The 14,410-nt window shown below is 30.9% G+C and overlaps 1 protein-coding gene across 1 annotated transcript in view; it reads left to right on the forward strand.

Moving 5' to 3' along the window:
• Positions 1 to 14,151, forward strand: part of LOC145276846 (neuroplastin-like) — a 46,642-nt gene extending 32,491 nt beyond the window's left edge. The window contains exons 3-7 of the mRNA XM_080128209.1: positions 4,967 to 5,158; positions 7,120 to 7,197; positions 7,899 to 8,174; positions 8,575 to 8,710; positions 11,828 to 14,151. Coding sequence (XP_079984335.1) covers positions 4,967 to 5,158; positions 7,120 to 7,197; positions 7,899 to 8,174; positions 8,575 to 8,710; positions 11,828 to 11,888 — 743 coding nt within the window. The 3' untranslated portion in view covers positions 11,889 to 14,151. The remainder of the gene's footprint in view (positions 1 to 4,966; positions 5,159 to 7,119; positions 7,198 to 7,898; positions 8,175 to 8,574; positions 8,711 to 11,827) is intronic.
• The last annotated feature ends 259 nt before the right edge of the window (positions 14,152 to 14,410 follow it).

Raw genomic sequence — 14,410 nt, forward strand, 5'->3', positions numbered from 1 at the left:
TACTGGAATCAAGGTTTTTGATTAGCTTGGCAACATCACATACAGATATTTGTATGTCACATAGCATGTTTTCTGATATACAAGGAAATGCTGGGGGTTGGCGGCCTTGGTTGTAAAGGGTAGAATTAGCTGCAAAGTTCTTGGCAAAGAGTTTGGCTTTGTCTGATACTGATGAGATTAACTCTGGTCCATTAATGATAGTTGGAATAGAGCTCACACTTCTGTTGAGGATTCTGTTTGCTATTTGCCAAAACTGATGGGAACCAAGCCGCTGCTCAGCTACCTTGGACTTGACAGACTGAGCATACAACTCTCTTGCATTCTTTATTACTTTTTTACAGTAGTTGCTGGCGGTCCTGAAAGTGGCTTTAGTCTTAGTACTTCTATTACGTTGGATGCAATGGAAAAAGTGATTTCTGTGCGCAATGGCAGCAGCATATTCTGGGGAGAACCACGTCTGGCTGTTAGATTTTTGCTTGAACTTTTTCGAGGGTATGAAACTGTCTATACCAACAAATAACCATTCCGTCAGGTCTGATCCTCTAGAGGACACATCCTTTTTAAACCTGGCACGTAGAGGTAGATCTGATGTAAATGTACGGAAGCTATCCCAGTCAGACATAGAGTATTGATATACTGTACGATGGAGAGGTATGTCTGAAGACCTATTACATTTTGTTTTTATCTTAACTGATACAACAGAGTGGTCGGAAGATCCAAGTGGAGACTGAAAGGAAAATGAGCATAGATTATAGCAAGTTGTGAGAAAGAGGTCTAGGAGACTTGCATACTGACCGTCGGTGTCGGGAACACGGGTGGGTTCTTGGACAATCTGAGTGAGGTCATAAGCAATGGAGAAATCATGGCAGAACCTCCCCTCGTCATCGGTCCACGTTGTGAACATTGAAGTCCCCACAGATGTGAATGTTAGCTGAGGGGTACTCAGACAGGACATGGTCAATTTTCTCAGTTATGCTATTAAAGATAGTAATTCCATTGTTGTGTGGGCGATAGAGTGCAAATATAAACGCAGTGTGACCAAGTGCAACCCGGAAACGCGTGTATGGTAAATTAGGATCTTCTCTAGATACGTCCCTACCACATGAAAAGTCGTCTTTAATGTAGGCACATACTCCATGCCCATGCTGTGGACTTATACTAAGTAATATTAATAAGTCCTTTGAACCTTTTTTTTTTTTTTTTTTTTTTTCAAATGGAAAGTAGACAACGCATTGTGGATGCGTTATCGCCAGCTCTCGTTACTTTCTCTTCTCCTTATTTGTCCCTCAGTCCTCATTTTTTTTTTTTTTTTTTTTTTTTTTTTTTTTTTTCAATGAGTAATTTTTCTGACAAAGGGAGAAGAAAAAACTGTTTGCTAGGTTGGCAGTATTTTGTATGAACAGTCGCCAGAGCTGTTGGAAACTCTGTTCCTTTGTCTATCCTTGTGGCCATGTCACTAATAAGGGTGCTGGAGGTAAACGTTTCAACTGGGCTGACGTTATCCGCCTGATAGTCAGGGACCCAAACCTTGGTTTAATCCCTAAGGAGGCTGTCCTATCAGCAGATGCAAAGTACTGGGGTTGCTGTATTGCCATTTGGTGAATGGATTCTGGACCATGCAGTAGCTTCTGGTGGGGCCTCTCAATGCCATATTAGTGGGTAATTGTTACGGCTTTACCTTGTGTTACAAAATTTAAAAAAAAAAAAAAAAATTTCCTCATCTTACCTTCCCTCTCTGCCCTGCTCTAAGCAAGTCTGTCGACCTATTCCACAAATCCCAAATCTCAATCATGAAAGGTTTCCAGAAAAAATACTCAAACCCAAATCTCCAACTTCCAACGCTGTCTCCTTCTCCAACATCAGGGGTCTACGTTCCAACCTCCAGAGGCTCAAACTCTATTACAGGAGACTAAGCCAGACCTATTATTCCTAAGCAAAACTGGCATTGGATCAACTATTTCTCTAGATGTGTTTGTAATTAAAGGATATTCTAACTTAACCTCTAAATCCGACCTCCAAGATCGCTTGTCTAACGTATGTATATATCCTGTTTTAATAGTTACAAAAATAAATGGGATGTTGTTACCAGCCAATCTCCTCATTGACTGATTATGGTTGTTGCCTGTGTACATGCACAAACTGAGAAACCATCTTCTAGTGTGTGAAACGAAAGACTTTTTTCTTGTCTACCACTACCGAGAAAAGGTGAAACTTTGTTGCCCCCCCCCTTAAAAAAAAACCTTTTTCAAGATCTACTTCTTCATAATATTCCAAAAACTATCAAGAAATTTTGAACTTCAATAACAATGCTCACTTTTATTCATGTTATTGCAATTTTCTGTAATATTTCATTTATATTGTGGAAAGGGATATCGTTTGGAAAATTCCAATGCATTATCTAATGTATGTTATTTGATAGAAGAGTAAAATCATATCAAATCATGTAAATATTCAATTGAAACATTTTTAGTGTTTTTCCATTGCTTAAAGTTCAATCTATTTCTTGGTTTTTATGTTTATTTTTGCAAATTATTATTATTTATTTTTTTTCAATAAGTTTAGTTTAAAGTTGCTATTTAGCATCATAAATAGCTAACACTTAACTAAACTTTATTCTTTTGTTTAATATGCTATTTTCGTTTCCTTATTTCCTAGTTTGGATTTTCTTTTTTTTATATTAAATAATTTCATACCATTCATTATGCATATAAAGTTTATCGACTACGATTAAAACGACAAATTCAAAATAGAACATGATCATGTTTATGCACTTGAACTTTGTTAAATAAGATTAACTAATTTGTATATATATATATATATATATATTTTTTTTTTTTTTTTTTTCCAATCTGTTTTGGAAAGTTTATTTTTCTAAATGATTATATTAGCTTGTTTTGAGTTTTGCTAATTTATTTTTATGCCTTTAAATAGTTTATACAGGGTTCGCACAGGCTTAAAGTCTTCGAATTTTGACTTGATAAGGCCATATTTCTATTACTAGCAGGACCCATTAATCAACATTGCTCGGTTGACACAGCCCATGCCCTCAATAAAAGTGCGGTTGTTGTTGGTAGTCAATCCCCAACCTCTTCATGTTAAGAACGGTTTTCGAGATCCACCCCCAACCATCGAAAAGTACTTGTCTCTGCCAAATTTAAATGAAATTTTTGTAATCAGCATAGTCAAAAACCTATAAAAGTCATGTTAAAAAAAGTGTAGAGGTGGTACTAATGTAAAAATTTACCCACAAAAAGTTATTGTATCTGTATAGAGTAACACTAATCGGTTAATGTTTAATTTCGTTTGTTTCCAGCACAATTGTAATCTGTAGAAAGCAACAACAATCAGTTAATATTTTTTTTTCCAAGCACAATTGTAATCTGTAGAGTGACGACAATCGGTTAATGTTTAATTTAGTTTTATTTTTTTTTTTTTAAGCACGCTTTTCTTCTGTAGAGGGTGACACCATATTGTATAATTTGTGGAGTGTTCATTTATTTATTGTAGAAGTAGATTCTGGAATATGCAAATAGTCAGGTATCAGCCAATCAAAATGAGTGGAATTTGAGAAGGAAGGATTTATTTTTGAATCGGGGGGGGGGGGGCTTGTATGTATGTATGTATGTATGTATGTATGTATGTATGTGTATATGTAATAACCGAATGGCGGTGCAAGCACAATATTGTAGAAAAATATAGAATTTTATTAGGTCTCAACTGGTAGTGATGAAGCACTAAATATTGAGAGAAAAATAGGAACTTCTTCTGTAGGCGATTGTGATGTTGCTCATCAGATGTTATGTAGTATTTTATTATAACGAATAAATGTGGCAAAAATGGTGGTCGTAAGTTACATAAGATAGTGGCCTTCAGGGTAAATGTATTGAATTTGTGTGGCATCTGTTGTGGCAAATCTACAGTACTTTGGTCCAGAGGGGAATTTTTGCAATCAAAACATTATATATGAAGATTACCTTGAAAAAAATGGAAAATGCCTTTAAAAGACCTTGAAAGTATTCTTTGTCAGGTAAAAAATTTGTATTGCAATATTTAAAATAAATCAAAATAAATACTATTAAATTATTGTAAGTATTGATAAAATATTTTTTAAATATTGAATATAAATAGAAATATATTGCTTTGAAATTGCATTGTGGATACAAGAGTTACACCCCTTTATCATAAAACTACCCGATGTTTTTATATAAAAACATCGGGTAGTTTTGTGATAAAGGGATGTAACTTTTGTATCCACAGTATTGGAAATTTAAAAGTAAAACTAACACGGCATACATATCTACAATAGGAGAAAATAATATTTAATTGCACTTGGTTGGCCAAATATAAGTGGGTAGGGAATGTAAATAGACATGTTTTGTATGTAAATAAAAATGACTTTTCCTGTTGTTAGTTAAATTTTTTTGATTAATTATATCATTGTTTATATATCAAATTTTGTTTTGACAACTTGAATTTTCTCTGGAGAAGGTATTGAAAAACTTTGAAACCTTGAATAGTCTGTGAAAATGGACATTGAAAATCTGTGCAAACCCTGTTATATAATATTTCAGTCTTTAATTCTTTAAAAAAAAAAAAAAAATTTTTCATATAACCTTTGAACAACACTAATCACATAAATTGGGTGTTTTTAAAGTATGTTTTGTGCAGACTGACAGATTTCAATGACAAAATAGTGAATTGAACCAATTACTTTTGCTGATAAAGCCAAATATTTTTACAACGAACTTTGCTACAAATTCCACTTTTTGCGATCCTGCACTTTCAGAATTTCCAACTTGATGATGGTAATATTTTTTAAATTACCTCAGTCGATTCTATTTTGTATTTTTCATAATTGAAATATTTGTCAAATTATCAAATATGCCCAAGTTTCCATTTATTAGAACTGCTTATAACATTTTGCTTGTATTTTAGATAATTTTTTTTTTTTTTTTTTTTTTTTCAGTGATTACTCATGATATAGTTATTGTATCTAAGGAACCTGCTATGATAAAATGTGAATTACAGCATCTTGACAAAAGTTATGTTAAAGATTTTTACTGGACAAAGAACTATACTATGCTCTCTGAAGTTTCTGAACCCAAAACTAAATACAAAGAAGACAAAGCAAATTACACCCTTGAAATTACTAAACCCAGTAAGTAATTTTTCTTTTTCATTTTGCATCATAAAATTTTTTACTTTTCTCTTTGAACATTCTTATTTCAATGAATTGTTTTTAATTGTTTGGTATTTTCATTTAATTACAAACTTGTTATTGCAAATATATAAAAAAAAAAACGAAGTGAGAAATATTGGAAATTAACATCATGTAGCTAGTGAAATATTTATTTTTAGTATATGTAGATCTTACAAAGTACATAAATTTAAAAAATTCAATTTTAGTCATAAAATTGGAAAACCATCTCAAGAATTTTATATTTATATTAAAAGTTAATACAAAATGTTAAATAAAGAGTAACAGAACTGACATTGGTTTAGTTTTTATTTTATTTAAAATTGATACCTTTGACAATTAGCAGACATGAAAAGATGAAAAATATAAGTTTAAAAATTGGAATGAGGGTGAATGATAATGCATTCTTGCTTGATTTGCTTTTTCTCATTAATGTTTGTGTGAACGAACGCATTTATATAGAAATTGTTTTTATAGAGAGGAGGATTCTTGAACATTTTTATTGCTTTGACTTTTTTTTTTTAGTGTTATTATATTTGAAACAATGTTTTCTCATCTTCAAACGTTTTTCTACTTTGGGTTCTTATGAATTTATCAACTGGGTTACTTGTTCATAAATTGTCCATATATCAAATCTAATCTGTATTTCAATAAAAAAGAAATTTAAGTAGAATTAATATGTACATTTTAATTTATTTTCAAAAACTTAGATCTACAGAACAAAAAGAAAATGAAATAAGCAATAGAAAAGAAATGAACTGCTGGGTCTCTGCATATACAAATTTTTTTTTTTTTTTTTTACAACACCCTGTAGATCTAAGCTTTTAGAAATAGAATTAATCTGTATATTTTAATTTATTTAAAAAAAAATTTTAAATTGAAATACAGATTAGATTTGACATATGGACAATTTATGAACAAATAAAACAACCCAGTTGATAAATTCATAAGAACCCAAAGTAGAAAAAAGTTTGAAGATGAGAAAACATTGTTTCAAATATAATAACACTAAAAAAAAAGTCAAAGCAATAAAAATGTTCAAAAATCCTCCTCTCTATAAAAACAATTTCTATATAAATGCGTTCGTTCACACAAACATTAATGAGAAAAAGCAAATCAAGCAAGAATGCATTTCACCCTCTGTTCCAAATTTTAAACTTATATTTTTAATCTTTTCATGTCTGCTAATTGTTAAAGGTATCAATATACAGATTAATTCTATTTCCAAAACCTTAGATCTACAGGGTGTTGTAACAAAAAGAAAACAAAACAAGCAATAGAAAAAAAAGAAGTTATATATGCAGAGACCGAGCAGTTTATTTAGCAACCATTACAAACTACATGATTTTTCAATGCTAGCAGAGGTGACAAGGCAGGGACAAAATGTCCCACACTTTTGCAACCATATCTTTGTAGTGGCAAACGTCTCCACGATGGTAGCCTTTAGAAAGTCTACCGTGATATAGGCATGTTTGTTGGTCATGCTCTCAGAAGAAATAATCAAAACAGTTGCAATTGGGTGAGGAACATTGTTGAGCAACTACGCCTATGTTGTATGCAGGAGCGGAGTACTGCTAGAAAACTGAAGTGTTTAGCTACGAACTCCTCCATCTATGCTTCACCATACTCCTTAGCACCTTCTAGTAGATCTTGGCAGTGAATCTTTCTAAACATTATCAAAAATCTTTTATAACTTTCTTTCATATCCATAGTTTTAGATTCAAACTTGTGGTATTACAATACTTTAGCTTAATTCTCTAAAAGATCAGTACTGATCTTTCCAATACAATCAAATTATGAACACTTTACAAGTTGTGCAGTTTTAAATTTGTAATCCTTAGCAAATGTCTATTCTTGAATGTAAGCAAAGCTGTTTAAATAACATTGATTTAACCCTCCTCCCTCCCAATTTTCTTTTCTAGGACGCAGAGATGCAGGACTTTATAATTGTGTGTTCAAAATTGACGACCAGGATTTTTCTATTGACGTTAACATGAATAGTAAGTTCTTTTCATATCTTATTCCATTTGTTGGATTATTCACACCTTAATCAGAATTGGATTAAATTTGTGATCACAAAAAAAAAAAAAAAACTTTTACAAACTATTTTGATTTAATGCCAAATTTAGAATGACCCCCCCCCCCCACACACACACACACTTTCTTGGCAAAGGTATTTCTGGCCAATTTATTTTATTGGATATTTTTTTGTTTAGCTGAGTATATTTTTTATAAAATTTTTTTGTTTAGCTGAGTATATTTTTATAAATTTTTTTGTTTAGCTGAGTATATTTTTATAGATTTTTTTTGTTTAGCTGAGTATATTTTTATAAATTTTTTTACACTTGCATTCATGCACATTCAAACTGTTTTTCTTCAAATGACAACTCAGCTGTTAGTTCTCACGTGTCTTTTATCTGAAGATAAAGAGAAAACCCAAATTTAAAAAATTATTTAATAGATTTATGCCCTCCCCCATCACCACCATATTTATTTATTTATTTATTTTTTTTTATTTAAGTGGGAGGAATAAATAATTTGTTGCTCTTAAATTTTAATTCTAGAATGATTTTTACGTTTGAAATTGAAACATCTGTTAAAAAAAAAAAAGTTCATATTTTTCAAAATTATTTTAATTCTCTAAAACTCGTAATTGCTAACTTTTCTGTATTACTATCTGAAATGTTTCTTTTTCTCACAGTGGCCCCCTGGATCGAGTCTATGGAAAAATCTCGCAACTTAGTGCAAGGTGATAAATTGCACTTGGAATGCAATGTTCAGAGTCATCCATTTTCTAGTGTCATCTGGAAAAAGGATAATGAAACTTTAAAGAAAGACGCCACAAACCGAGTCTTTTTAAACGAGAATAGAACGCTCATCATCTTTGATCTGCAATTCTCTGACAAGGGCGATTATACATGTGTTGCTACTAACTCTGTTAACAGCACATCTATGACTGTCCTAGTTCGTGTTAAAGGTAACATCTTCACTTTTTTCCTATCGGCATCAATTATATATCGCCTTTTGTTCTTACTAATACTAAGTTTTAGAATGCATGTCACACTGCTATCACTTGATTTGAGTCTGATAAACCTAGATGTACATATATTTAAACAATCATATTTAAATATGGAGAAAACCTCGCCTTTAATGAATAATCATTCTGAAGATAATCTGAGGAAAACCTGAAACGTTTCCTGATCAATATTAGGATTGTTAATATAAAGAAAAATGAAATGTGCGTTAACTGAAAGTTTTTACATTTCATTTGTTTTATAACAAAAACATTTAACTTTTTATTTTTTTTGTTAATTTGTCTCTTCAAATGACCAATTTCTATTTGATTATTTGAAAAAAATAATTATTTTTATTTCCAGACAAGCTTGCGGCTTTGTGGCCATTCCTTGGTATAGTAGCAGAAGTCGTTATTTTATGTATTATTATCTTCATTTGTGAAAAGAGGCGAAGCAAAGATATGGAAGATGAATATGACAATGCTGGTCAGCCAAACGTGTAAGTAAACAAACCAATTTTGGACAGTTTTCTTTGTTTTAATAAGTATTTCGATTTGAATATTTATAACTTTAGTTCTGAACTCCTAATCAGCAAATAAATATTCATTGTAATTTAAAGATTGATGTTATAGATAAATTTGACTTATCTAAACTCTTCCTCAAAAATATTTGATATATGTTAGCAATTGATAAACGATCAGATTTGTAAAAGTCTGGTTCAGTTCAAATTCTTTAGAAGTACAGAAAACCCAGTGATTTCAAACTAACACCTAAAATATTTGGTATTTTTGATATTTTTGATGTGACCCAGCGTCGTTTAATCCTAAAGAAAAAATGGAAATCTACTTATGACATTTAAACGGCCTTTAAAAATATGAAAGAAAGTTTGAAAATTTTAATATTTTAGAGTCGGGGATTACTTTCCTGTATAAATTTAATGTAAAATGAGCACCTATTTCTTGGCCACAAGATTCAACAAGATGTGTTAGCATTTTTTTTTCAAGTTTGGTGAGAGCAGCAAAAACATGAACAATTATTTCATTAAAATTTTAGGAGGTGGGGGGGTTCAATTTGCAACAAAATAAAATGATAAATTGAATCAATTTTTTGTAAATGTGGCCTGGTAGACCAATACGCAACCTACCTATTTATTTATTCTTTCCTTCCGGAAAAAATAAATTGTTATTAAAAAAAATTAAAACCTCATCTTTTAATTTCATTACATCGTCCCCCCCCTCCACCCACTTCCTGTTTCTGCACGCAGCATAAACAAATATGGCCGTCATGTACATTACTACATGAAATATGCGGAAAAGTATGTTTGCAATATCGTGAAAGCTAGTTGCCAGCCCCAATTTTAAATGTGATATTCGTTTTCAGCACACTTGTAAACCCCTAGAAAAGTTTTTAAAGGTGAGTTGTGTATTGGTCTACTAGGCCACATTTACCAAAATTTATAATGTTATTTTATGTTTCAAATTTAATTCTCCCCTCCCTGGGAGAAATGAAATCCTGAGCAATGCCAAGCCACGAATCTTCCTAGTTTAAAAAACTAGTAGGAGATATATATATATATATATATATATATATATATATATATCTTTAAATTTTAAAATGGCCTGGTGAAAGTCTGTGTACCAGGTTAGGTTGCCATAGACGGAAAGAAACTGCAAATCCTGTGGCAAAAATCTTATAACATCCACTGTTAAGTCTTCATTTTTGCAAATCATCCATGCAACTTAGTGCAAAGTGATAAATTACACTTGGAATCGGGTTTATCTAGAGTGCTAGAAAAAAAAGGAGGTGCTCCAAAGATTCTCATAAAATACTGGTTAGTCTTCTGTGGCTAACTCTATTTTGACAAGGGATCATATGTGATGAGATTTCAACTGTGTGTGCACCTTCACATATCTAGTTTTGAACTAGATTTCACATCTTATTTCATTTAGATTACATTTTTATTATGAAATTAATACATTAAGTTTGAAGAAAATTAGACTTTCTTTACTCCAATGGCCTGGGGAAATTTTTATTTTCGTCTCCTGTCAAAGTGACCCCTTTTGAGAAATGGATTTTCACCACATTAAAAAAACAACCTAGTGGTTAGTTTTACCCTCATAGGGAGGCAAGTAAGTAGAAACCTTCAGGAAACCCTGAAATTTTTATTTTCCATGAAGTCTGCCAACTTTATGTAAAGGTTTAATGATTTTAAGTTTCAATTAAAAGTTTAGCTTGTAAAAGTTTGAATTTTTAGCTTTGTTTTATTTTAAACTATTTTAACATATCTCTATATAAATAAAATGAACTCATTTTTTCCCGTCTGATAGGATTAAAAATCAAGATATTTCATGCAAATATAATATGCACAAACAGCAGAACAATATCTGAGGTGTGTTATAGGCTTATTATTTCTCAAATTCCTCGATAATCTTAGATTTCTATACTTTTTCTGCTGAGAAGTCACGGCCAAAATCGGTTAAGATCAATGGAAGTGGTAAAATATTTTCTCTTCATAATAAATTCCTCCTCCCCCTGCCACCACTTAACACCGTTTGGGGATCGTTCACAAGGAACAGTTGAGAAGAGAACACCGGTTTGGCTTTGTAGTTCTTTCATGTGAAGTTATTTAAAATCACTAAACTAAGCTGCAGTGCTCTGTGGCGTAGTGGTTAGCGTGCTGGACAATTCACATTATATTTTCACATTCGCGCCGACCTACCGTAGTCTTTTTTTTTTTTTTTTTTTTTTTTTTCCTAAACAACTGGAATGGACTTTTCTTGGTGGCCGAACTGTTAACGTTGCAGATGTTTTTTTTTTTTTTTTTTTTTCACACTTTATTTTCCTACTTTTACTCATGACTCCGGGTTTGATCCTTCCTACTTACCTACCATAACATTTTTTAAACCCCCCCCCCCCCCCCCCCCGGTCCCGGAAACAAACACTCGGGCAACGCCGGGTACCCCCGCTAGTCATTTAATATAAGTCCCAGACTTGATACAGAAATGGTGCCATTAATAAAACAAATGGTTTTATAAAATACTTTTAAATGGCATGTGTCAAAATTTGGACTTAATCACATTAATTTACAGATTAGCTAATTTAAATACTGCAAATTTTGGAAATCATGGAAAGATTTTAATTTTATGTGTTTAAAGTGTTGCTTTCTGATGGGAAAATTACTGTTCAAACAAAACAATGGTTTGATGAATATTCTTAAAATTCTGCTTCATTGGAAAGAACACTTAAGATGTGTATGCTGACTTTAAAAAGTGCAGACATTCTCAATGCTCACGTGTCTAAAGTTGTCAGTTATTTTGGAAACAAAACTCCAAACTTGTTTTGTCGGTTATTATAAATTGATCAAAAATGATATGCTGTTTGGAACTTTTTCCCTACATAAGTTTTTTGCATCAGTATTTTGAGATTAAACTACTTTGGCATTGAATTGTTAGAATTGGTGTATCATCCTAGGTGATTGTTGAGGAATGAACATATTTTGTCTAGAAGTTGTTTCATTAGTTAAACCCTGCACTGTTAAAATATGTTAAAATGTCTTTTTTATATTTGTCTTTTTGTTGGTCTTGTCTTTATTCATCTGTGTAATGTCTACTTTCAGGCCAAATTCTAAAGAGCATAAAGGCAAAGATGACGTTCGACAAAGAAATGTGAGGACATAAACCTGCCTTTTCGTGTCCCTCATAGCCCTTTTTTAGTTTGTTGGTGATCTCATTTGAGAATTGGAAACCAAGGAAACAGTCAAAATCTCTACGCCACGTGAAAGACGGTGTGTGAATACACAGCAGTTTCATAAAAGGATCTTTTTCTTTCTTTCTGTATCTAGTTACACATGTATTTTTCATTTTTAATGTTTGCTTTCACTACCCCATTAAGAAATTTTTTTTTTAGAATGAAGTTTATGTATAAAATGACATTTCATGAGATTTAAATATAAAGTGAATACAAAGTTTGACAAAGCAACCATTTTGAATATTAACAATTTTGTAAATATTCTTTTAAAACTAATCATAATTTTGATATTAATATGGCAAATATTTAAAGTAATTTCAAAATTTAAACTGCATTTTGAATATTCTAAAGTATTTGTCACTTAAATTTAGAAGCAGCCTATTCTTTTTAGTCATAAATTACCCCTCCTCCTTTCTCTCGCTCTCTCAAGATAACTCAAAAGGTGTGTGCATGCGTGTGTGCTCCACACATTCCTTCATACTGCTGTATTAAAATCAAATTTATTTATTTTTTGTCTCTCCCTCTGTTTCTCGCAACTGATTTCCTGCATGTTTACATTTAAACAACAAAGTAATTATAGGATTATGTGCCTCTGACTTCCCTGTCTTTCCAATTTTGAGCTTTCACTAATATTTCTTATGATAATACCCCCCCCCCCCCAAAAAAAAAAAAAAAACTTCCTGTATGTAAGTTTTCTTAACAGTGAGTATGAGGGTAGACTGGAAGGTATTTTAAAGTCTGGTCCAGATCTGCTGAGAAAAACTTGTTTATACAAGAGAGACTATCCCATTAAAAATGGATCAAAAAAACAAAAAATATTCAAATAAAAATCTGAATGTGAAAGTATAGAAATCACTTTTTTTCTTTTCTTTTTTTCCAATCTGAAAATCTAGAAACTTCAGTCAACAATTTTTTTTTTCTTGAATGACTTGAATAATCTTTTATCAATTTACACAAGAGCTTTTTTCTATTGCTTTCCTTAAAAGCACTTATTGAATCACATTTCTGTTGATATGAAAAATATTTCTATTTATCATTTTAATGTAATTTAGATTTAATTGAAACTGACTCATGAAATGAAGGGTTTTGAGGTAACATTCTAGTTAGATGTTACCTCAAAACCAATCCTTTGCTTTTAAATTGCAATTTTAATATTCACTTAATTGTAATGCCATTAGTTACTAAGCTTTCTTATAACTAGTTGTCTACTTGTCAGAAGAAAATGTTTATTTTCAACTTCCAAATGCCTTTCTCTTGTAAACTATAAAGGGCTGATCTGTATATATATATGTATTGAATATATATATTCAATACTCTTTGTTTTTGAATTAAATTTTTTGAATTGTTTTAAATATATTTTTTGGAAATTATTTCATTTTCATATGGCTTTTTAATTTTGTTTTTCATAAACACTTGTTATATAGTGCTAAATTATATATTAACTATCCTGTCCTGCACCTTCCTTGTTATAATTTTAGTTCTATTTTCCAGTGTGCATGGAATTTTCTAAATGCTCAGTGTTTCAGTTTAATCATTGGAATATGTAATTTTTAAATGAAATATTAGAAAATATCCCTCTTTATAAAGTAATTTATATTCAAAATAGCATTTGTCTGAATTAAGATTACCCTGCCACCTCTCTTGAATATTTTTTTACTTTTTTTTTTTTTTTTTTTTTTTTAATCTAATGACAACTTAGAGAATTCTGATCATATTGATTATTTTTAGTTATTTCTGGAATCTCTTTAAATTTTTTTTTTTCTCACCTCCCTCCTTTAATTTTTATTTTTATTCTGTTTATTTTTGTGTGTGCTTGTTAAAATTGCACTGCTAAAATTTTAACTTGTTATGCAGACTTATGTTGACTATTTCTTTTTATCAAGATTTTTCAATTTTGAAATCATAGTCGCCAACTATATTGAGTAAGACTTCAAATTTTTGTTTTTTACTAAAAATTTTCAATAAGATTGTCAACACTATTCTACATAAACTTAGAATCTTTCAAAAAAAAAAAAAAAAAAAAAAAAAAAGTAGCTGTGATTGTAATGTTAAAGCACTTTCCTATTCCCCCATCAGACTCTTGGAATGTTTGTGCTGGTTAATTTGTTAGATTCTTTCAATATTAATATTGGAAATGACAAATTATTGTTAACATGTATTTGGATTATAATTCAATAAATATTTATAAAGTTATTTAGTTTCTTAACATTTCCTTCACCTTGTTCTATTACAATTTCTTTTTCATGTCCCTCTCCTCTAATTCTGACAAAAAAAGCCATTTCAATTATAGATCGTTATACTCAGATTGTTTAAACAAAAAAAACTTCAAACATGCTTTTCCAATCTAGGTCATCCTGACTTGTGGCAGGAAAATTTTTCCTCAAATGAGAGGGCTTTAAAAAAATTAGGTAAAATTTGAGAAATTCATTATTAATATTGACATTTTAGACAT

Source organism: Euprymna scolopes, chromosome 5 (assembly GCF_053919585.1).
Source record: "Euprymna scolopes isolate OS-2025 chromosome 5, ASM5391958v1, whole genome shotgun sequence".
Classification (NCBI taxonomy): Eukaryota; Metazoa; Mollusca; class Cephalopoda; order Sepiida; family Sepiolidae; genus Euprymna; species Euprymna scolopes.